General features: G+C 35.8%; 1 protein-coding gene across 2 annotated transcripts; it reads right to left on the bottom strand.

Moving 5' to 3' along the window:
• Positions 1 to 1750: 1750 nt before the first annotated feature.
• On the bottom strand, positions 1751 to 23290 carry slc7a2 (solute carrier family 7 member 2). 2 transcript variants are annotated; one of them, XM_051859557.1, is made up of 12 exons: positions 23047 to 23290; positions 19832 to 20219; positions 19588 to 19743; positions 18103 to 18268; positions 17840 to 17976; positions 17532 to 17754; positions 13675 to 13814; positions 10430 to 10532; positions 7755 to 7954; positions 7486 to 7652; positions 5307 to 5415; positions 1751 to 5132 (listed from the first exon to the last, which is right to left on the bottom strand). In XM_051859557.1, the coding sequence occupies exons 2-12, from the start codon at positions 20199 to 20201 to the stop codon at positions 4978 to 4980; spliced, it is 1926 nt and encodes a 641-aa protein (XP_051715517.1). In that variant the 5' UTR covers positions 20202 to 20219; positions 23047 to 23290; the 3' UTR covers positions 1751 to 4977. The 2 variants fall into 2 exon arrangements, with proteins under 2 accessions (XP_051715517.1, XP_051715518.1); XM_051859558.1 differs by lacking the exon at positions 13675 to 13814 and adding an exon at positions 13060 to 13196 and having other exon boundaries at positions 23047 to 23286.
• Positions 23291 to 24776: the final 1486 nt, after the last annotated feature.

Raw genomic sequence — 24776 nt, 5'->3', positions numbered from 1 at the left:
ACCATTTATTCACCCTCAAGTTGTTCCAAACCTGTATGAATTTCTTTCTTCTGCTGAACACAGAAGAATATATTTTGAAGAATATTAGTAACCAAACAGTTGATGAGACCCCATTGACGTTCATAGTATTTTTATTTTCCATACTATGGAAGTCAATGGGGTCCAACTGTTTGGTTAGTACATTCTTCAAAATATATTCTTCTGTGTTCAGCAGAAGAAAGAAATTCATACAGGTTTGGAACAACTTGAGGGTGAGTAAATGATAGAATTTTCATTTTTGGGTGAACTATCCCTTTAAAGTCAAAAATTCAGGTCAGCTATAAGACTACTCTATTAAAATAAGGTAGGCAGTGTTGCCTAATTTGACTATTAAAAGATATAGCTGAAATGTAATTGTTTCCTGTCCCTTATGAAAAAGAGGTTTATTCAAGTGTGCTATTAGTATACTTCTTTTAAACTAAAAATAAGAAAGTATACTTTCAGTCTATTTTTTGTGTACTTCTCAGAAATGCGTGTACTTCTGAGAAATACACTTAAAATTGCACTTGAGTATACTTGACTTACACTGACAGAAAGGTCTATACATGTACTCAATCTTTTGATCAAGATATACTTAAAAGTATTCTAAGTATACTTGGCTTGTAGTTGTGTTTAATCTTTTGATTGAGTAGCCTATTAAATACTTCTTTCACATAGTTTTACATACAGTCTTATAATCTTACATTGTTAAAAAATATTGATTTATAAAGAAAACAGATCTTTTTTTATTAAACTTACCCACATTCAAGTATTGGGAAAAAAAAAGGTTAGCATGAAGCTAGAATAAAATGTTTTTAAAATGGAAAAAGTTAAAGTACATTTAAAGGGTATATTTTAAGGATAAAAAAATAATACCTAAAAAGGAATATGGTAGTATACTTAAAGTCCAGAAATAATATATAAATTGTAAACTATACTGTAAGTATGATGCTTACTGTAAGTTTGATGCTTATGTTCTTAAAGAAAACTTAGCATACTTGCAGTATAAATCTACTAAACTAGTAGTTTACTGAGAGTATTCTATACTTTTGAGAGTATACTTCTACTTTCATAAACCAAAATATGTACTACAAGCATTAAAACAGTAAACTACTTATAAGTTCACTTGTAGTACAGATGCAGTACAAATGAGAAACGTAGTTGTGAACTAGTTGTGCACTTACTGTTACACTTATAGTACACTTAAACGTATACTTTTATATACTAAAAAGTGGGCCAATTTAGTCCCAAGCAGTATTTAAATAGTACAAGTTTACAAGTTTACTACTAGTACACTGACGTTAGAATAGGCTACTTACTAAATAAAGTATACTTAAAACATACTTGAACTTTACTTAAGTGTACTTCATAAAATGAACCTGAAGTATACTTCTTTTTCGTAAGGGGTTCCAGCTACTTTATGCAGTTTTGCAATAATATAATATCAAAAATGAGCATCTTTTGCTGAGGACATTGAACTTTACTAGAACTCAAATGAAATAGTTTGTTCTAATAGATGTACAATCTCAACAGACCAACTAACCAAAAAAGAATTTCCATTACAATTAAAATAAAATGACTTAATGCATATTTATTTACAATAATGTGGAAAACTTAGTTTAAAAAGGGGGGAGAAATCTTTTATTGTTTTGTATGAAACCACTTTGTGAAGTTTTGACAATGGCATAATACAAAAAAATTAAATACAATACAAAGGCTCTAAACAGAATAGTTGATGTGCAATATTTTTAATGAGACATTAACACACTTTTATTAATCCTTGTGCCACAATCTTAGCGTCTCTATGACTCATTTACACCGAGTGTTTTAGGCAGAGAAGAACATGAGTGCTATTTAGCAGAAGAAACACTTTCAGACACTCAGGTTGTCCATTCTTAGACCACCGCTGGCATCATTAACTGGATTACACAGATTGTCATATATTGAATGACTGCAGTGAGCTGAAGTGAGTGTAGACTGAAAAAAAGTAGTTTCTGAAAAAGTCTATAAAATATAGCAAGTAAATAAAGTAAATAAAAAGGTAATTTTACAAGACAAAACACATACTTGCTCCTCTTCAACATCATCAGACCTGGTTGTTAAACAACAGGGTGACCTATGAATACTGTACATTGGACATGTCAAACATTTAACAATAACTACACAAACACATGTAACATGGATAAAAATAAAAAGTATAGTGTTTACCAGAATACAAGAAATGGTGTTATCTGAGCAGCTTAACATCTCTGGCATGTAAAATAAGATGTAGTCAATATATTAATCCCAAATCTTAGAATTAAACACTTTAACAACACAGTCAAACATGTAAAAGCTGGATGTTCACCAATATCTTCAATTCATAGTTTTCCCAATATCTATTCTAATGTTCCACATTATTTGATAATGCCACTTTACCACAAATTTGTCTCATACCTTTAGTATATGTAAGTATATATGTTTTTTTTTTATTATTATTTAGATGGGAAGTAACCTTGAGATACTGACTGTGGAAATCTTAATACTTTATAGAAAATAAAAAAAACATGCTTTCCCTTTCACTTCCAAACACGTTTAAAAGCAAATTGCTCACATATCTTACAGGGGTGTAAATATTAGCTCTGACAACAATTCAATGCTATTCTAATTAGACTATTTATTAGGCAAAATTAAGCATTATAAAGAACAAAATTTGGTCACAAATAATCTTCAGTTATATTCTGAAATCAGAAATATAAGTGGGAGGACCATTTATATTGGGTACACTCTTAAAAATAAAGGTTCTGTATTGGCAGTGATGGTCCCGTGAAGAATAAATGAAAATTACCCCAAGCTTTACTCACCCTCAAGCCATCCTAGGTGTATATGACTTTCTTCTTTCTGATGAACACAATTGGAGTTATATTAATAAATATCCTGACGCATCCAAGTTTTGTAATGGCAGTGAACAGGACCAACGAGTATGAGCTGAAGAAAGTGCATCCATCCACATCCATCCATCATAAACGTACTCCACACGGCTCCGGGGGGTTAATAAAGGCCTTCTGAAGCGAAGCGATGTGTTTGTGTACAAAAAAAATTTTTTAACAAGTTGTGAAGTAAAATATCTAGCTTCCGCCAGACCGCCTTCTGTATTCAACTTACGAAAAAAACAGAACTGGCATCGTAAGCTCTTTGAACTGCGAGAGTTTTACACTTTCTTCGTAAGTTGAATATGAAAGGTGGTCTGGCGGGAGCTAGATATTTTACTTTATAACTTGATAAATGTGGATATTTTTCTTACACAAACGCATCGCTTCGCTTCAGAAGGCCTTTATTAACGGCCCGGAGCTGTGTGGAGTACATTTATGGATGGATATGGATGGAGACACTTTCTTCAGCTCATACCCGTTGATCCCGTTCACTGCCATTATAAAGCTTGGATGCGTCAGGATATTTATTAATATTAATATAACTCCGATTGTGTTCATCAGAAAGAAGAAAGTCATATACACCTAGGATGGCTTGAGGGTGAGTAAAGCTTGGGGTCATTTTCATTTGAAAGTGAACTAATCCTTTAACATCCATAGAACTTTCCATTGCACAAAAAGTTGAGGTTATTCAGATTATTAAAATATTCTTCACACTAAGAAAAAATAAATGCCTAAGAACTGTTCACTGAATGGTTCTTTGGAAAACCAAAAATTGTTTTTCTAAAGTGAAATCCTCCTTTGGAGAATTTTTTTTTTTTTTCCCTGGAACCTGGCGCGTTTTCTCTCGGTTCATTTAGGCATATATGAATATGGCAATCGCGTTTGAATTCACGCACACACACACAATCGGTCGGAGATTGCCTGAACGAGGCGGTCTCGGCCCGCTTGAAAACAAACTCTGGACCGATTCGCTTGTGGTGGGGAAGCGATATGACCCAGTGACACATCAACGGACCAATGAACCAGGCTGGATGGGTTAAGATGGGTTACATTAGGAAGCAGATGCTTTAGACAACAAGGCCTTAGAAAATTCAGAAATAAGATTAAGTATTCCATTAAGCAAATTTGAATCAAGGGGCTAATAAAAATATGAATATGAATACTAATGAAAGGTTCATGTTAGAAAATCGAATCAAGTCATTAGGTATAATGACTTGATTACTAGACTTTTCAAATGCAACTAATCTAATTACAAGAATTTAGTTAAAAGTATGCCCCCCCCCCCCTTTTTTTTTTTTTTTTTTTTATTCCACACTGATACTCCACACTCCATCTTAGTAGGTGATGGAAATGCACAACATTATTTGCCAACCGCCACTGAATCGAAAGAAGAAGAAGAAGAATTAACGTTACGTATGTTGAGTGAAAAGCAGCAGTGTTTGTTTTGCTAATGCCTCTCTCTCTAAACGAATCGTGGGTTAATCTGGAGCTAAGGTGAAGTGAAATGCCGAACACATTTCAGAACTACTGTCCAAAACACACAGAAAAAAGTTTAGCGAACGTCTCAAAGAGATGAGCTTTCATTGCACCATAGAACAGTGTCGTGCGAAGGCTAAAAAAAACTCTGACACGGACTACATAAAAGTCAGAGATTTACTTTGCAAGTCTAGGAGTTCAGGAGATGAAAAAGCTAAGTTTGAGGTAACATACTGTATTTATATTAGAAATGTTGCCTTGTGAAAGCGAACCGAACCAATAAGAATTGCAACATTGTAATAACTTAAATCCCTGTTTCGAACAAAGCAAGCGATCTACAGTTCTGAAAACGCCATAAGAGTGTATAAATAGAGTTAATTCCATAATCAACACATTGAATTTTCATTGTCAGATCATACACCCCTAATGTCCTATTACATGATATGATCACATCACAGGTGAGGGCATCAGCACTGATTGTTCACGATGGCAGTGAGTGTAAACGCAGAGCTCAGGTCTATCAGCTGGTTGGTGAAACAGCTAGTAACTATCAGAGTTTGTCTGCTGTTCTTTAACATGGGCTAGTCTTCTCTATGCGTGTCACATACTCCACAGTGCCTACATTTCCTGTCAGTATCTTTTTCTCAGTTGCAACACCACAGTTCTGTATATGCCTCTTGCGTTCATCACTATGCCACATTCCATATCCAAAATAAATGAGGAAGCCTGTGGATTGATATCAAAGTTAAGATCAAATTTGCATGTCAATATTATTTTAAGTCATTGTTTACTGAAAAAAAACAAAAAGGAAAAGAAAAACGGCAATGAGACCTTTAGATTTGTTTGAATGTGGTTTAGGATTGCATCCTGCGTGTGTGTTTACCCAAAGATTGCACGTACCTATGGCCATCCAGATGGAGAAACGGATCCATGTGTCTCTGCTGAGCTGAACCATGAGATACACGTTGACAAATATACTTAAGATGGGTAGAAAGGGCAACAGAGGAACCTGAAGCAAAAAAAAAAAAAACATGCTGATTCAAACATGTGCTTGACTGCACTCTGCTCAGCACTCACTAATGAAATGACCCAGACTAAAACAGAAACAACACGATGAATGGAGGCTCTTTCGGGTCATATCACTTTGTTTTTCAAGCCAGATAAGGATTGCACACTACACAGCCCTCCAAAGAACACAGAGTGCTTGGCAAACACAGATATTTTATACAGGCTATTACACTAAAACTCAGAGCTGCTCTGTGCAGAATACACATAAAGATAAACAAAGGAGCAACAGTTCAACATGGGGCACATTTATTAAAGGGACAGTACCCCTAAAATAAACATTCCGTCATTACTCACCTTTAAGTCATTTCAAGGCTTAAAAAAAAGAAGAGATTTTAGTCAGAATGTCCATGTTTTTTCCCCATACAATAAAAGTGATAGGCAGCAGTTCATACAACTTGTGTACTATTGCAAGTCTTGTGAGGTCATTATGTGATAGCTTTTTGTGCAAAAGTGACCAAAATTATGGCTACTTTTAGTAGATTGACTGGTCACCATTCACTTTCATTGTATGGAAAAAAGCACATTCTACTTAACATATTTTTGTTTTAACATACAGGTTTGGAGTTTTTTTTTTGTTTGTTTAGGATTCTATCTCTTTAAGAGTGTGATCGACTGTCACAAATACTTGAATCTACTATAGCTGTGGTTTTATTCAGCAGGACACATTAAACTGACAAAAAGTTACAGCAAAGACATTTAAAATGTTACAAAAGATTTCTATTTCAAATAAATGATATATAATGCCACTTTTACAAGATTTAATATAAGTCTCCAATGTCCCCAGAGTGTGTATGTGAAGTTTTAGCTCAAAATACCCCACAGATAATTTTTTATAGCGCGTTAAATTTGTCATTTTTTAAGGGTGAGCAAAAACGCTAAATTTTTGTGTGTGTCCCTTTAAATGCAAATGAGCTGCTGCACTGAAGAAGAGGGCGGAGTTTCAAGAGCTCGTGTTAGCAGCGCCGATTACCTCAGACTCACTGAAAATGTCAGAAACTGTTCAGCCTTTTATGTTCAAAACGGAGTCGGACAATGATGGAGAGAGAGACTCAAGAAGAAGTGACAACATGTAGAATGCAACAGGACGTTTCTGAATGGTTGGTTGATTAATTTATGTAGCTGATGTGGAGTTAACTATCTTAAAGTAATTCATTAGCATATTCTGTCATGATAATCTATAAATCGCTCTTGTGGGAACTGTTGTAAGATGCCTACAGAGCCAGAGAATATATGCTGCATGAAGATAGAACGGATATACAGTAGTCAACATTTGAAGTGGATCAAAAAAGTTCAACATAGTTGTCCTAAGAACTAAGTTGTCCTAAGAAGAAGGTTTTGGGACAACTTTGATGAAAGGTTTTGATCCACTTCAAATGTTGACTACTATAGTTTAGTTTAATTACGGTTATAACTTATGTTGTCATCTTCCTTTTATGACATGCTATTGCATTTGTGTTACATACTGTATTGCAATAACATGGCCTCACCCCCTTTTTGTGTTCTCGGGGGCAGGGTTTATGTAAATTTTAGGTTTAGTGATGTCACCAACATCAAGGCCTTCTGAAGTGAAGCGATGCGTTTGTGTAAGAAAAATATCCATATTTAACACGTTATAAAATAAAATATCTAGCTTCCGCCAGACCGCCTTCTGTATTCAAATTACAAATTACGATTAATGTGTTAAATATGGATATTTTTCTCACACAAAGGCCTTTATTAACCCCCAAAGCTGTGTGGAGTGCATTTATAATGGATAGATGCACTTTTTTCGAGCTTCAAACAGGCGGTTTGGAGCATCAGGGTGTTTATTAATATAACTCCGATTGTATTTGTCTGAAAGAAGAAAGTCATATACACCCAAGATGGCTTGAGGGTGAGTAAATCATGGGGTAATTTTCATTTTAAAGTGAACTAATCCTTTAAGCAGTGTGTATATATATATATATATATAATATATATATGTTTATATATACTATGTTTAGGTAAACCTTTGGATTTCAAACCTACATACCATAAAGGAAACTTTCTTCCTTGTCTGAGGTTGTCTGCAAACTAGAAAGAGGCACATGATGAAGACGAACAGAGATGCGGCCAAGATTCCAAGGGCCCAAGGCTCCATGGCAATAACGGCCTGTCCGTAGTATGTGTTGAGTGTGCTCACAACACACACAATAAGCACTGCAGGGAAAACAGACACAGATCAGGATGACTATACCTAACTCTCGTCAACTACAGTAAGTAGTACGTTTCAAACCAATCTCTAACTGCTGCTGTACTAACCCATGATGATAACAGACAAATTGACGGCTGTGGAGGTCTGTTCAGTGGGCAGCAGTGGCGGGTTGAGCAGAGAGCGCAGGGTTACTCCTCCATCCTTCAGCATGTTCAGATGAGACTCAGACTCTGTCAGCTCAGACTCACCAACCTCTTCCTTGCCTTCATTGATCCTAGACCTCTCAAACACAGCATCTGGCTGATATCTGACACATACATTTTATATTAGAATAGCTGCTTATGCCACTAGAAACAGGAAACATGATTAAAACACTAATACATCTTTTTGTAAAACATGATAAACTGATACATAACCACTAGATGGCAGATTACTAATTGTACACGCATCATTGTTCCAACTAGGATTTTTTTTTTTTTTTTTAAACAGAAAAGGGTATACATGTATATTTAAATTAAAGAAGAGGAATTTAAGTCTTTGTAAATGTCCATATTTCTGATTGCTTTGCGGTTTGAGAGTCCTTGTAAGGTTTCAAAATAAATCTTCATGTCAGCCTTGAAATGGGTATCCTTTCAGACCATTTACATTTGTGTATATGAAATTTACCAAGTAATATTATAAGATTTTACATAAACATATTACTCTTATCTATACCTTTTTGTCATAATAAAAAATAACATCTCTTTTCTCTATATTGATTTGGATTCCACTTAACGTATTAAATAAATATTCCACATCAATCCAAAAGAATTTAACATACATACAATCAAAAAAAAAAAGATGTAAAATAGTTTCAGTATCCATTTTACAGAATACACAAGATTCAGAAAGATCGTTTTTATCTTTTTAGAAAATGGTTTGTTGGATAAATTTTATGTATTATTTTAAAGTATATTTCATTAACTTTATTATTGATACAGTATTTGTTGTTATAAGTCCAAATCAATCTCCAATTAATATTCTCAAAATGGTCATTCCAAAAGAATTTATGTTGAAATGTTGCAGGACAATGAATCAAATGTCTAAAAAATTATGTTTGTATATAAGAAGCCAACACAAAAGAGCCTGTCTGTGAAAATTGGATAACTGAATAGGGAGTTTGCTAACCTCAAAGTCGCATTTTAAGAGAAAATCTATACCACCAACTTTTTCAAAAATAAGGTTTGTAATTATATACCATAACTTATCTTTATGCTTAATATAATGTTTAATCCAGTTCAACTTGAAAATTGTATTAGAAGTAGCAAAATCAAGCACGTTCAGTCCTCCTTGATTATAAGAATTACATGAAATATTTCTATTTAAATAGTGAGGCTTGTTTTTCCAGATGAAATTGAATAAGGTTGAATCAATTTTTTTAAGAAAAGATTTTGGTACATCTAATACTTTCGCAGGATAGACTAAGCGAGATAGCCCCTCAGATTTGGACAAAAGAACCCTACTTTTGAGTGACAAATCTCTCATGAGCCATATATGAAATTTCTTTTTAATTTTCAACATAAGGGGATGGAAGTTTGATTGCACTCTGTCTCACTGATTTTTACAGATATTGATTCCAAGATAAGTTACCTCCTCCCTAACTGGAATACCTTCAAATTCGGTTAAAGGAGTACTATTGTCTTTAAGTGGAAAAAGAGTACATTTTTAACATGTAAAGATAAACCTGAAGCTTCAGAAAATATATTGAGACACTCTATAACCTTTTTAACCTGTGATATATCTTTCAAAAAAAATTGCTGTATCATCAGCAAGCTGACAACATTTAACTTCTTTTTCCCTAATTTTGATGCCTTAAAAAGAGTTATGATGTGCGTGTAATGCCATTGTTTGCATGACCAAGAGAAATAGAAAGGGAGCCGCCGGATCTCCGTTTTATGCCCCAGGAGATGCTAAATCTACGAGTAGTTCCCCAAGGAAGTTTCACTGAACTATTACAGTCACTATATAAAGTTTGTATCACCCTTTTAAAGTATTGACCAAAACCAAAAAAATCTAATAAATCAAAAAAAAAAATAAAAAAAAATCGTCTTTCACAGTATCAAAGGCTTTATAGATATCTATAAAAAGAATGTAACTGTTATCTGTTATGTAATCCTTATAATCTTTTAAATCTAAGATTATAATAATATTAATAATAATAATAATAATAATATTACTAATATGTCGTCCTTGCATAAAGCCGGACTGACCATCATCTATAATTGTATCTAAACACAACTTTATTCTTTGTGCAAAAATATGAGCCATCAATTTTGCGTCATTATTAGGTTATGGGCCTCCAATTGTCAAGAAGCAAACAATCCTTACTGGGTTTAGGTAACAATCTTGTACCAACTAGGATTAGGGTGTGATTTCACAAAGTACAGCATGTTCCTGGAGCAACATTCTAATCAACCAATCAGATTTGAGGGACAAGTTTACAGTTTATGTCAAGCTTAGACTTGTTAAGGGTTGATGCTCCTACGTCAGTGTTATTATTTCCCTCTGATTTTAAAGATAAGTTATGGGTAGGTTTAGGGGTATGGATAGGTTTGGGACTAAATTTTCAGACAGGAATGTTGATCCAGGAACATGTCTTACTTGGCAAAATCATGGTGACCAGTCGATTAGTTATGCCACTAGTCGACGAATCATTAAGATGCATTCTCATATTAGCAAATAGCAATGCTGTCATTTTTGGTCAAGACTGAAATTCATTTTTTTTAAATGAATGTTTACTAACCTGAGGATAAGAACACAAGCAGCCACTAATGAGTACGCCAGCAAAGTTCCAATAGACATCATGTCCACCAGCGCTTTCAAGTCAAACAGGAAAGCCATGATAGCTGTTGGTATGAAACAATAGCTGATCAGGTGGAGTTTAAAACTATACATCAAATGCATAACACAAACTATTATATCACAAACTATAGGAACTTGCATAACTATTTTAACTAAACATCACTATTTAGACACTCAAGTCACACTTAAAATGCACACATTTCATGGAATAACAATATCTCTATTTTCTCAGAAATAATTTAAATTTTCTTAGCAATTTTTGCAATTATTTGAAAAAGTTGACAATCAGAAAGTGAACAGTACATCTAATGTTTTTGTATTGCATAATTTAAAACCTTGCAAACTATTTTTTTTTTTAAATGTTTTGCTTGAACAGTGGGTTGTAGCCCATTCAAATAAATTCCAATCTGTTTCATATTATATTGATATTTAACGCAATGACATTCATACATTTATAAGTGTGGCTTGGTTGTCAAAAACCCACAAATACACCAACAGAGCATGCAGTTTATTATTTCATTTGTATTCATTTAATGAATTAAATCTTCCTATTCTGAAGAGCCTGATTATGAATCTGTGAATTTCCCAAATAATCCAAGTGTAAATGAAAGCTACAGCGTATTGTACATCATCAATGAGATACAGATACTGTGGGACTTTATACATAAATCACAGTCTTTATCAATAATTAATGCTGATTCCCTCAGTAGTGGATGACTTTAAACTCAGGATGCAATAGCATTGGTATCCTCTTATGAAATCCACACCAGATGTGCCCTATGACTTCATATACAGCTGCTCAGACTTCCCTCACAGTAAGAAGGCAGTGTACTAACAAACATACAGTGCTACACTATAGGCTTAACATGTGCAATGGTCAGGGGGCTCCAAAAATCAAATCTGCCCTCATCCGCTGACTAAGCTTCCCCTCTGCTTTCTCATTCCTTAGAAGTCCTCGGAATCCATAAGCATCCACTGAGTGACCCCTGCTAGCATCAAAGCGCTGTATTAACACACTGTAGGGAAAGTACTAAGAATCTCTCCCTGCAGCTGTCATCAATACATTAGACATCTGCACCTGACACATTCATGTATGGGCTCGACATTAAGCCTTGTCATGTGCTTGTCCTTCAGACAAGTAAATCGTTCATTCACTTGTCCGAGTAAAAAAGTTGCTTGTCCAGAAAAAAAAATAGTATTTTTTGTGGTGTAAATATAATTTATTATAAAGTAACATTCTCATCAGTGTTCTATCAGCTTTGACATATTTAATGTCAAATATTTGTGATATTTACCCCAAGGGCATTTTTTTTTTTTTTTACCTTTATAAATGGCATTTTTTTCTTAATCTTATTAAATGTATGCTCCAGTTTTCATTTTAAATTGGTTGTTACCAATCAAATTAAATCATTTACACTGAAAAATTACAACTGCATTAAATAATGTTATGAGATTGTTTTAAATATTTTTTGAATATACAAACAAGACATGTTGGAAAGAATGATACTTTTAAACATAAAATTAAACCGCCAGTAGGTGGCAGCAGGTGACTGTCTTAATAAGTGAGTCATTCATTCAAACGACTGATTCATGTTTATGAATGGGTCATTGAATCTTTGACTCAACTGATTTGTTCAAAACGCTGAATCATTAATGAATAAAAACACGGTTGAGTGTTGCTGTGAAATGCGCTATGTATGGTCAAAGACTATAGATATAGAAAGACGGTTCACTCCTATTAGTTATGAATGGGAGAAACTGCAATGTGCAATATGGCAGAATACGTCCCGCCTTCTAAGTAAAAGAGCCAACTGCTGATTGATAAAGTCAATGCGTCACTGCAGCTGCTGTTAGAGGCTCTGGTTCCCATAGAAACCTGAGACTGCACATGTGCATTGACTTAGCTTTTTAATGCTATTTGAGCATAAGAAACAACATAAGGGACAGTTCATGTCAGATTTTGTTGCTGATTTGAAATATATTTAATTGTGAGTTTGCCAAGCATTTTTGAGATTTTAGGATTCCCCTATTCAAATAGATAGGATTTGTAGGTCTTGGATGCCCGAAAGTGCCCGCAAGTGTTCAGGGTGCCTTTTGGGACAGGGCCATAGTACATTATATATGTACTATCAGTACATATTACACTAAATGAAATAAAATCAGAATCTTTCTCACGTTTTGGTGATTTCCTAGTTTTTTTTTTGTTTGTTTTTTTTAATTGACGTTTTAGTCTGGTCAGGCAAGTAAAATTCTCTTTCACTTGCCCCATCAGAAAATCCACTTGTCCTGGACAAGCAGACAAACGTTAATGTCGAGCCCTGTATAAAGTAATAGTAATTTCTCTTCTTTTTCCAGCAAACTTCGCCAAGCACTCTACATATCACTTTTGCATGCAATAAATAACTTTTACAGCGATACTGAATATTCCCACAGATTTTTATCACCACCACCATCACCACAGTAAAAGCATGCTTTCATTAACGGGGTAATTAAGCAGGCAAACTGCACCTCCACCAGGCTGACACAAACAGGACAGCAGGCCATGCAAGGCCTACCTCGGTCTTAGCTTACCCGCGGTAGTGCCCGCTGCCATAGTGGCAGCCACTGGCGACTGACGCTTACTCACTTTGGAAAGAAATCTGAAAAGCACGCCATCTCGTGCCATGGCAAACAGAATGCGGGGAAGAGGGAACATAGAACCCAACAGGCTAAAAACAAAAAAGGAGTCATGGTTCAGACACCTGCAACTCTGGAGGGAAAAGAACATATTAACCAACACCGGCAAGTGTGAAGGAGCAAATAGCAGGATTTTATAAACTTTTCTTTATACTTGCAGGGTCATTGGCGATAACTGAAAATTACATTTTTCAAAAAAAAACATTTTCTTGCCAATAAAATATTTTGGAGATGAGCATAAATTCACTAAATGTATATTCACTAAATGAACTGCCATGGTTTTCCATGACTTTTTAGGATTTTATTAATTTGAATAATTTCCTTGATTGCCTGGAAGTTACAGTCCTGATATTTCCAGGTTTTTTTATGAATGTTGGAACCCTGTAACTAATTAATTTGATGTATGTTCCCATAGAATAATTTCTTATATTGCACATATCCACTCTTTTTCACATTTGCCTGGTGGATCACATTTGTGGTCTGCACAGCAATCGTGCCTCCATCTCTCACCTGCAACTACACCTGAAGACATTGTAGCAATAAGAGGGGTCTTCGTCTTAGGATTGATTTGGGCTAACACTTTGAAAAGCACCCCATCCTGTGCCATAGCATAGATTACACGCGGCATTGGGAAAATGGAGCCCAGCAGACTGCATGTGAGGCAAACACATCAGCAGAAGCAAAGTGTCAATTAATTACATGCTGCAGATCTGATCCCAAACACTTCTACTGCTGTGTACTATAGAGGCCTCCACAAACAATTTTTATATTAAAGTCAACATGAAATCAAAATGAACCCCGTTTACTTTGTTAACACACATTTCTGGTCTTCTTGTGTATGATGAGTGTATATAAAAAATTGTTTCGACTGACATCACCGGTCTCTTTTACATTTTTAACTCCAATCACAGGATATATATACAACATTTTTCACTGAATCAATTCCCAATGGATAGAATTAAGTCTGCTCTACATTTTGTTCTTTGTGAATATTCTGTTTGAGTCTAAAAAAACAACACATTACAGAAGTAATACATTGCCAAATGCTGTTTCATGTTGACTTTAGGAAATATAAAATTTGACAGCACATTGTATAGCACTTAGCAAATTAAGCAAATGGGACCAGACGTACAGTTAAATCATCTTTATTTTTTCCTGGGAGCGTTGCACAAGGCCTTTAAGCTATGGTATCCTAATGTTTTATTAAATTCAAAAAATGCCATCAAAAGAAAAGTTGCTCCAATCAAGATTATTTGGGTCTTGGGTCTTGGGTAACTTTTATAGCAATAGAGTGCAACAGTAGAGTTCCGGGAAGTTAAAACTCCATTTGTTTTCTCCATAACGAAATTTATTTTTAACATTAAATTATAAACCTTTAAAGATAACCTTACTGTGAGCTACGAGGTTGTTAATCAATGATATTTGCTTCTATTGAAGACGTCAACCTGCATTGCATTGTCCACCAATCAGAGAGTGATTGGCCCCGCCCACTCCAATGAAGCACTGCAAATGACGCAATCAAGTCTCCCTACACTCTCAAAATATTTAAATATTTGAATATATATGCATATTTTGCAAAAAACTTAAAATATTGTTTATATAATCAACATTATATAAACACTATATATGATTCCGCCGGAAGCTAGTTATTTGAATTTCTAAAGTTTTAAATATGGATATTTTTCTTACAAAAAACCCATTGCTTCACTTCAGAAGGCTTTTATTAACCCCCATATGTATGGATTATTTTTATGATGGATGGATGCATTTTTTTGGGCTTCTAAATCTTGCCCCCCATTCTCTACTTTTATAAAGCTTGAACGAGCCAAGATATTTCTAAATATATCTCTGATTTTGTTGGTCTGAAAGAAGATAGTCACCTAGGATGGCTTGAGGGTGAGTAAATCATGGGATAATTTTCATTTTTGGGTGAACTATCCCTTTAAGTACACAGTCTTGTACCTTTGTAATTTTCAAATACTTTTTTGCCTCAAATCAAAGTTTGTAATGTTAACATTCACCTCGTAGATGCTTGGCTTGCTTCAAGGCTTAAAATGCTTTAACGAAGACTTTTTTGACCTTATAGGACTAGAGAAATAAATGGAAAAAAATACTTCCGGAATCAACGGCACTGAAAAATTGGGTGGGCACTGTTGCACTCTATAGGGTCAACATAAGAGGTTGTATACTTTACCATTCACACACCCGGATGTTTTTGAACATAATTAATACTAATATCAAAGAAATTGTAATAATTATCACATAAATACTTTTGGGATGAGTGGAGTGTAATTCATGCAGCTTCAGGGAGCCTTGCTAAATGCCAAACAATAGTCCTTACTGATTTATCACCAGGAAGAAACAGAAACACATTTCACATGAAAATTTTGTTCTGAAAGAGAGCAAGTATAAACCTGCATTAATTTAAAGCTAATAATAATATAATGTGATTAATTAAATGCTATGTACAGTGGGTATGTAAAGTATTCAGACCCCCTTACATTTTTCACTCTTTGTTATATTGCAGCCATTTGCTAAAATCATTTAAGTTAATTTTTTTTCCTCATTAATGTACACACAGCACCCCATATTGACAGAAAAACACAGAATTGTTGACATTTTTGCAGATTTATTAAAAAAGAAAAACTGAAATATCACATGGTCCTAAGTATTCAGACCCTTTGCTGTGACACTCATATATTTAACTCAGGTGCTGTCCATTTCTTCTGATCATCCTTGAGATGGTTCTACACCTTCATTTGAGTCCAGCTGTGTTTGATTATACTGATTGGACTTGATTAGGAAAGCCACACACCTGTCTATATAAGACCTTACAGCTCACAGTGCATGTCAGAGCAAATGAGAATCATGAGGTCAAAGGAACTGCCTGAAGAGCTCAGAGACAGAATTGTGGCAAGGCACAGATCTGGCCAAGGTTACAAAAAAATTTCTGCTGCACTTAAGGTTCCTAAGAGCACAGTGGCCTCCATAATCCTTAAATGGAAGACGTTTGGGATGACCAGAACCCTTCCTAGAGCTGGCCGTCCAGCCAAACTGAGCTATCGGGGGAGAAGAGCCTTGGTGAGAGAGGTAAAGAAGAACCCAAAGATCACTGTGGCTGAACTCCAGAGATGCAGTCGGGAGATGGGAGAAAGTTGTAGAAAGTCAACCATCACTGCAGCCCTCCACCAGTCAGGGCTTTATGGCAGAGTGGCCCGACGGAAGCCTCTCCTCAGTGCAAGACACATGAAAAAACACCTGAAGGACTCCAAGATGGTGAGAAATAAGATTCTCTGGTCTGATGAGACCAAGATAGAACTTTTTGGCCTTAATTCTAAGCGGTATGTGTGGAGAAAACCAGGCACTGCTCATCACCTGTCCAATACAGTCCCAACAGTGAAGCATGGTGGTGGCAGCATCATGCTGTGGGGGTGGTTTTTCAGCTGCAGGGACAGGACGACTGGTTGCAATCGAGGGAAAGATGAATGCGGCCAAGTACAGGGATATCCTGGACGAAAACCTTCTCCAGAGTGCTCAGGACCTCAGACTGGGCCGGAGGTTTACCTTCCAACAAGACAATGACCCTAAGCACACAGCTAAAATAACGAAGGAGTGGCTTCACAACAACTCCGTGACTGTTCTTGAATGGCCCAGCCAGAGCCCTGACTTAAACCCAATTGAGCATCTCTGGAGAGACCTAAAAATGGCTGTCCACCAACGTTTACCATCCAACCTGACAGAACTGAAGAGGATCTGCAAGGAGGAGTGGCAGAGGATCCCCAAATCCAGGTGTGAAAAACTTGTTGCATCTTTCCCAAAAAGACTCATGGCTGTATTAGATCAAAAGGGTGCTTCTACTAAATACTGAGCAAAGGGTCTGAATACTTAGGACCATGTGATATTTCAGTTTTTCTTTTTTAATAAATCTGCAAAAATGTCAACAATTCTGTGTTTTTCTGTCAATATGGGGTGCTGTGTGTACATTAATGAGGAAAAAAAAATGAACTTAAATGATTTTAGCAAATGGCTGCAATATAACAAAGAGTGAAAAATTTAAGGGGGTCTGAATACTTTCTGTACCGACTGTATATTTATTTATATATATGGCTCTCTTTCAAACAAATCACCAACAAATCAAGTCATTAGGGATGCAAAGCATAGTCCACCACAGACCTAACTAAGAACTCCATTAAATTAATTAGGAAAGTGTTGTGTTTAGCCGAATGACAAACAAATAACAAAATGAATAAATGCACTTTCATGTAACTATTCACAATGTTTGATTTGAGCATGCTGTCTCAATATACGGTCCTGTGAGAAGCCTTGGCCAGCAGGACAACATTATGGAAGCAAAGAAAGATGTTTACCTGGTTGAAAGAGCACAGAGCGATCCTGCAGCTACTACATATTTCGCAGGCCCCCAGCCCACATATTCAAAAGCCAAGGGTAGAGGACTTCTCTCATCCAGCAGATAGTAGGGCATCATGAGGGTGAGGGCTGCTGACACACCAAAGTAGGCAAGGAAGCAGACCAGCAGGGAAACAACTATACCAATGGGAATGGCCCTCTGGGGATTCTTCACCTCCTCGCCTGGTCAGAATCACGAATATCAGCACACTTGGAACTCAAGATCAGATTGGAAGATCTGGAAATAACTGCATAAGTGACTGAATACCTGTGGTTGCAATGCAGTCAAATCCCACAAAGGCGTAAAAGCACGTGGCTGCACCAGCAAGCGTCCCACCAAAGCCATAAGGCAAAAAGCCCCCTGCCCCGTAATCGCTGGTGACATTAGCAGTATGTGAGAGATTCCTGTAATGAGATTGAAGTGTATTTTCATATTTTAATGGTTATGATCCCCAGAAATTCACACATCAGGCTGGCATAATTCATCAACATGTAAAAGAAGAGGAGGAATAATAAAGAGATATTCTTCACCTTGTGACAATGGTGTGGTTTATGAGAGATTCTTCTGAAATATTCCAATTGAGCGCATCTCCTTTGACGAATCCAGAGATGATAACAAACATCAGCACAAGCACGTTTACAGCTGTGAAGATCTTGTTGACCCAAGCTGATTCTTTCACCCCAAAGGAGAGAAGACCTGTGAAAAACATTACAGTGACAGACACTGAAATTCAATTTAGAGAAAATGCATGTGAATACAACCAGTGTTGCGTGTAATGCGTTACTGAGTACTTAATTACTGTAATTTAATTACTTTTCCCTTGAAAAAGTAAAGTAAGGGATTACTCTATTTTTTTCTGATTACAGTTACTTCTGATGCAATTGTATTAAATACTGTATAGACTATATATAAAACAATAGTGGATTTAGCATAAAAATTTAACGCCTAATGTTAAAATGTATGTTTGGTAACACTTTATTTTAGGGTCTTTTAACTAGTTGCTTATTAGCATGCATATTACTAGTATATTGTATAGGGAAGTTTTTTTGAACTTTTTAAATGTTTGCTTGATCAGAATATGATGACACTTGGTGACTTTTGTTGCATTAGCTATGTGAATGCACAAAAAAATTATGGACATGATTCAGATATGTAAAAGGGTCAAAAAAAAAAAAGTCACACTTGGCTCCTTTGCGGTCAAAAATGACAGACATAGGAAATGAATGGGAAATATGAAAACTCAGAGAATCTTTTGGTGGTACAAACTTCAAATCAGCCACTGTGCAGAAAAAAGTGCACAGCAATGAAGGGGTGACACTCTAAAATGTCAAGAGTGCAAAAGAGACACATTCACCCCATTCACACATTCACAAAAAAGTGTATTATTTTCAATGGGGAAAAAATAGCTAGTAAGAATTTTATAAATATTGGCTGTTTATTAGTAATTATTAAGCACATATTAATGCCTTATTCTGCATGACCATATTCCACATTCTTAATCCTACCCAATACCTAAACTTAACAACTAACTTACTAACTATTAATAAGCAGTAAATTAGGAGTTTATTGAGGGAAAAGTCATAATTAATAGTGAATACATGTTCCCTATACTAAAGTGTAACCGTATGTTTTTAATGTAACCTTCTTCCTTTAAATACATTGGTCAGTTCAAGAATAATTTATACAATTTTAAATTATTTATTTGAAAGAATTAAAAGATTAGTTTCATGTCTATCCTTGAATTTTTCAACTGTTCGAGGTTGATAAAGGATTTAGAAAGCAATTAGTAAGTAATGCAATACTAAAGACAGTAATTAGTACAGTAATCTATGTACACTGTTGAAGATGTTACTTTTTTAGAGTAACTTACCCAACACTCAATTCAACTAGCTATTAAGAAGGCAATAACATGAGAAGTGCTAACAATACAAAGTTCCAATCATTGTGCAGAATAGTAGATCAAGCTAGGCTAGATCAAGGAGGAATATAAGAAATAGTGAAATGGTTTTTATTACCTGACAGAAGTAAGATCAGGCAGACAGCAAAGAAATCAGGGTACTCTGCCAGGCCAGGCAAACTCATTTTGAAGTACATTTTGCAGAACTTTTCAATGTGGCCCCCTATAAGCTCATCAAATGTCCCACTCCAGGCACGTGCCACACTAGAGGTTCCTGTCCCGACAGAATCTCAGTTTATGTTAGAAAAATATCCTTTTATTTGCTATATTGCTGGTTTAACATATTACTAATTCATAATTACCAATGACGTATGACAGAATGAGGTTCCATCCTGTGATGAAGGCCCAGAGTTCCCCCACAGTCACATAGCTGTACAAATAGGCCGAGCCCGTCTTGGGTACCCGCGCACCAAACTCAGCATAACACAGGCCGGCCATCACAGATGCTAGAGCGGCGATGAGGAAGGACACCACGATACTGGGGCCAGAATTGCCTTTGGCCACCTCCCCAGCGAGCACATAGACACCAGCCCCCAGTGTACTTCCTACCCCAAGGGCAATGAGATCAACAGTGGAGAGGCAGCGGCACAGCTTTGACTCCTCCAGACAGTCCTGGTCCACAATCTTCCTCCTCACAAGGGAGCGGCAAAATGTAAAGCAATGTTCCAGCATTCTTCCTGTAAGTACAAACTGTCAAGACAGATTTTGTCAGATAACACTCGATCAAAAGTGACAGAAAAAAATTTACGCTTTGAACTTTTTAAATGTTTGCTTGATCAGAATATGATGACACTTGGTGACTTTTGTTGCATTAGCTATGTGAATGCACAGAAAAATTATGGACATGATTCAGATATGTAAAAGGGTCAAAAAAAAAAAAGTCACACTTGGCTCCTTTGCGGTCAAAAATGACAGACATAGGAAATGAATGGGAAATATGAAAACTCAGAGAATCTTTTGGTGGTACAAACTTCAAATCAGCCACTGTGCAGAAAAAAGTGCACAGCAATGAAGGGGTGACACTCTAAAATGTCAAGAGTGCAAAAGAGACACATTCACCCCATTCACACATTCACAAAAAAGTGTATTATTTTCAATGGGGAAAAAATAGCTAGTAAGAATTTTATAAATATTGCATAGTATCATAAAACACACTCAAAATCTTAAATAATAATCCAAAAATATTATTGAACAAAAATATTATTGAAAAAAAGTTACATTTCAAGGCTTCGGTCACTTTTGACCATGGTAGAGCCAAGTGTGACCCCTAAACAAAGAGGACCAGAGGGATAAATAAATCAAGTACACTAACTATATTTGTTTTTCTAGCGTTGAGTATATGCCAAGAGAAAGTAAGGTTTATTTTCTTTATTATGTTTCACATATCCATGACCCAATCTGTCTGGTGAACATTTTTGGGGATGATTTGACTAACACTGCACAGAATAAATGCACAATGTAAAGATTTGATTCCACAAGATCAGTAGGGAATCGTTTTGAGGCATGTAAAAGAACAACTGTATTATTCAATAACACTTTTGGCCTTTGTTCTCACTTGCACATGTCTGCAGTTTAAGCAGCAGGTTTTAGCATTGCCCAATGTAAAATAATACAAAAAGCCTTAGGCATTATTGCATAATAGTGGGATAAAGTGCTTGCATTTTGATGGGCGTAGGTATTTGGCACATTGCTTATTGGCCAGTACGCTTTCAGTTAAGTTTGTTGGTTTATTTTAATAGCTTACAAATTCATTATAAAAGTTTATTATAAATGTGTAAAGGATGATGAGTTTAAATAAAGTTTATATAAAGCAGACTTGAACGTTTATATAAAGTATGTAGACCGATATACAGTATCTCACAGAAGTGAGTTCACCCCTCACATTTTTGTAAATATTTTATTATATCTTTTCATGCGAAAACACTGAAGAAATGACACTTTGCTACAATGTAAAGTAGTGAGTGTACAGCTTGTATAACAGTGTAAATTTGCTGTCCCCTCAAAATAACTCAACGCACAGCCATTAACGTCTAAACCGCTGGCCACACAAGTGAGTAGTGACCAGTATGAGAGAGTGAGAGCGATAACACCAAATTTAACACACCTGCTCCCCATTCACACCTGAGACCTTGTAACACTAACGAGTCACATGACACCGGGGAGAGAAAATGGCTAATTGGACCCAATTTGGACATTTTCACTTAGGGGTGTACTCACTTTTGTGGCCAGCGGTTTAGACGTTAATGGCTGTGCGTTGAGTTATTTTGAGGGGACAGCAAATTTACACTGTTATACAAGCTGTACACTCACTACTTTACATTGTAGCAAAGTGTCATTTCTTCAGTGTTGTCACATGAAAAGATATATTAAAATATTTACAAAAATGTGAGGGGTGTACTCACTTCTGTGAGATACTGTACCAACTGAGGACAATATAGGCTCCTCTCTTAATGACATGTTTGTTACCCTTACAGAGTTAATTAAAACATTTTAGTTATAGCACTGTCTCTTTAAAAATATCTAAAAATATATATATTTTGATAATATATATCTTCATACGCTACCATTGAAAAGTTTGGGGTCAGTCATTTTTTTTATGAATCAATGCATTTATTTAGCAAAGACAAAACATTTTTTTTAAAAATTGACAGTAAAAACATTTATAATGTTATAAAAGATTTTGTTCCTTGAGCATCAAATCAGCATATTAGAATTTCTGAAGGATCATGTGACACTGAAAATTGCTGAAAATTCAGATTTGACATCACAGGAATAAATTACATTTTAAAAGACATTCAAATTTTAAATTGTAATAATATTTTACAATATTATTGTTTTACTCTGTTTTGATAAAGGCCTTCAAAAACATTTTAAAAATCTTACCAACCCCAAACTTTTGAATGGTAGTGTACATATTTTATACACGCACATACAAACAGCATATAGAACCGCTTTAAAGATTTAGATTTTTTGTCACTCTCATTTTGCTTGTAAATGAGGTTGCAGACCAAAGCTGCTTCCTAAATAACTTCATTTACATGTAAAACAGGCATATTTTATAAAAAGATTTAGCACATTGTGATGTGTGTGAGCAAATGGCTGGGCATTAGCATTACACTGCATCTGCTGACAACCTGTGAAAGGTGTTAAGGACTCACACAAGCAGAGAAGATTGACATGCATAAGTCTGTACCTGTGAGTTGTAGCCCTGAGGGCTCATCATGCTTTATGGAGCATAACTTGACAAGCAACTCTGAAGCTCATTTACAGCAAAGCATATTTAATATCTGAGTCAGACTTTATTCTGTCCTACTGTAATGAGTGAGTGGATATCATTAAAAATACAGTAACATGGTACAGACTTCGCACATGCAATGATCATAAATTGCTTTCATATATTACTCTGCTTTTGGAATAATATGTCTTCAGTGGATCTGATAAAAGTATTTAAATATATGAACATGAGCAATGAGAAATCATCTAAAATCATTTTCATAAACAAGACACTAAAACTTACCACCTGGTGAGAGACTGGTTATGTGGTAGTCACGTTATGGAAGTAATGCCTTTCCTCTTACAGCTTTCATGCAAACACACACATACACACCCACACACTCACACCTCTCAGGGATCTCACTGATGTCTTTAAAAAGCTCACGAGCGCAGGAAGATCCAAGTCAGTCCTTCCCAAGTCCTGTTTCAAGTTTTCCCCTTCCTTCCCCTAGCTCAAATGACATATCAGCACACAACCACACTAGTTTTACTGCCTACTTTACTCTATCCTGGTTCGTCTAAACTTGCCCTGCCCCCTGTGAGGATAACTGGTCTGGCAGCTGTGCGCTGCCCCAAAAAGAAGGAGGGAGACTTACACTTCACACAGAGGGAGGCAATGCTAATATCCCCATTCAAACAGCCACTATAGGATTTATGAAAAAACTGTGTGTAAGTGTATGTGTTAATAATGCGTTTCCTCTTTTTTTGTTTGTTTTTTTGTTTTTCTTTTTTTTTTTTTTTTTAAAAAAAACCCTCATGGCTGAGTAAGTCCCAGCTGCCAGTGCACTTACTGACCGCTGATAAACAGTTAAGCAACTGACAATGACAAACATTGAGACAGACAGATCTGTTTGCCCAGTGCTGTCCGGAAGAGTTGCTAAAAGCATGGACGCTGATTGGACAAAGAGGTCTGCAAGAGCAATCACAGGCAAAGGGCTTTAATGGATGATTGTTTCCCTTATATATAAGCTCATGAGCACAGGGATACTGGGTCAATAGGCCTCTTCAAAATGACTATAGTAGTGCTAATATCACAAATCTGATGTTTTTTTCACAGGGTGTCACTCAGTGCTGAATTTTAGTAACACAGTCAAAAGTCCAGTTAAAGAAATGCTGAATAAATAGTTTAAAACTTTAATTCAGATTTTTCTTGGTTACACTTCATTTTAAGGTGGCATAGTTACATTGTACTTATTCAAATTAGTACTGAGTAAAATTTTGAATTCTAAAATGTTCAATATAGCATTTCCCTAAATATAAGGTCAGAGTAGGTTGTCTGTAATATACCATTTAATAGCAGATTCCCATATATTTAAGTCAGGGTAGCACCATATTTCATTTTTGACAGGAATGAAAACAAGGCTGTATAAGGAATAGAAGTACAGTGCATTCAATGGATTGTACTGTTGTTTAACAACATGCAGATTGTTCTGCTGATGATGATTTTGTTTCAGCTGGGAACTTTATACAGTGCATGCCACAGACTTTAAATTAATCACTCACAGCCTCATTTTTATCCACGTTTATTCAATATGGCGTCTAACCTGACTAACAGTCAATTTACATAACACGTTTTTACATCCAATGTGCTGCTTTTCCATTGTTTCTAAACAAGCCTTCAGAACTGCTTAAATGCTTTGTGGCATAGATTCAACAAGGTGCAACAAGGAACAAACATTCCTCAGAGATTTTGGTCCATATTGACATGATAGCATCACGCAGTTGCTGCAGATTTGTCGGCTGCACATCCTTGATGCGAATCTCCCGTTCCACCACATTTATTGGATTGAGATCTGGTGACTGTGGAGGCCATTTGAGTATAGTGAACTCATTATCATGTTCAAGAAACCAGTTTGAGATGATTTGAGCTTTGTGACATGGTGCGTTATGCTGCTGAAAGTAGACATCAGAAGATGGGTACACTGTGGTCATTAAGGAATGGACATGGTCAGCAACATACTCGGGCATGCTATG

The sequence above is a fragment of the Ctenopharyngodon idella genome, chromosome 14 (assembly GCF_019924925.1).
Source record: "Ctenopharyngodon idella isolate HZGC_01 chromosome 14, HZGC01, whole genome shotgun sequence".
Lineage (NCBI taxonomy): Eukaryota > Metazoa > Chordata > Actinopteri > Cypriniformes > Xenocyprididae > Ctenopharyngodon > Ctenopharyngodon idella.
This window is presented reverse-complemented; position numbering and strand designations above follow the sequence as displayed.

Coding starts and splice junctions, on each gene's coding strand:
- slc7a2 (XM_051859557.1), bottom strand. CDS start 20,201: ATGCTGGAACATTGCTTTACATTTTGCCGCTCCCTTGTGAGGAGGAAG. Junction 17,755..17,839: donor TGACTGCATTGCAACCACAG/GTATTCAGTCAC, acceptor GATTCTGACCAG/GCGAGGAGGTGAAGAATCCC. Junction 7,653..7,754: donor TTTGTCTGTTATCATCATGG/GTTAGTACAGCA, acceptor TTTTCCCTGCAG/TGCTTATTGTGTGTGTTGTG.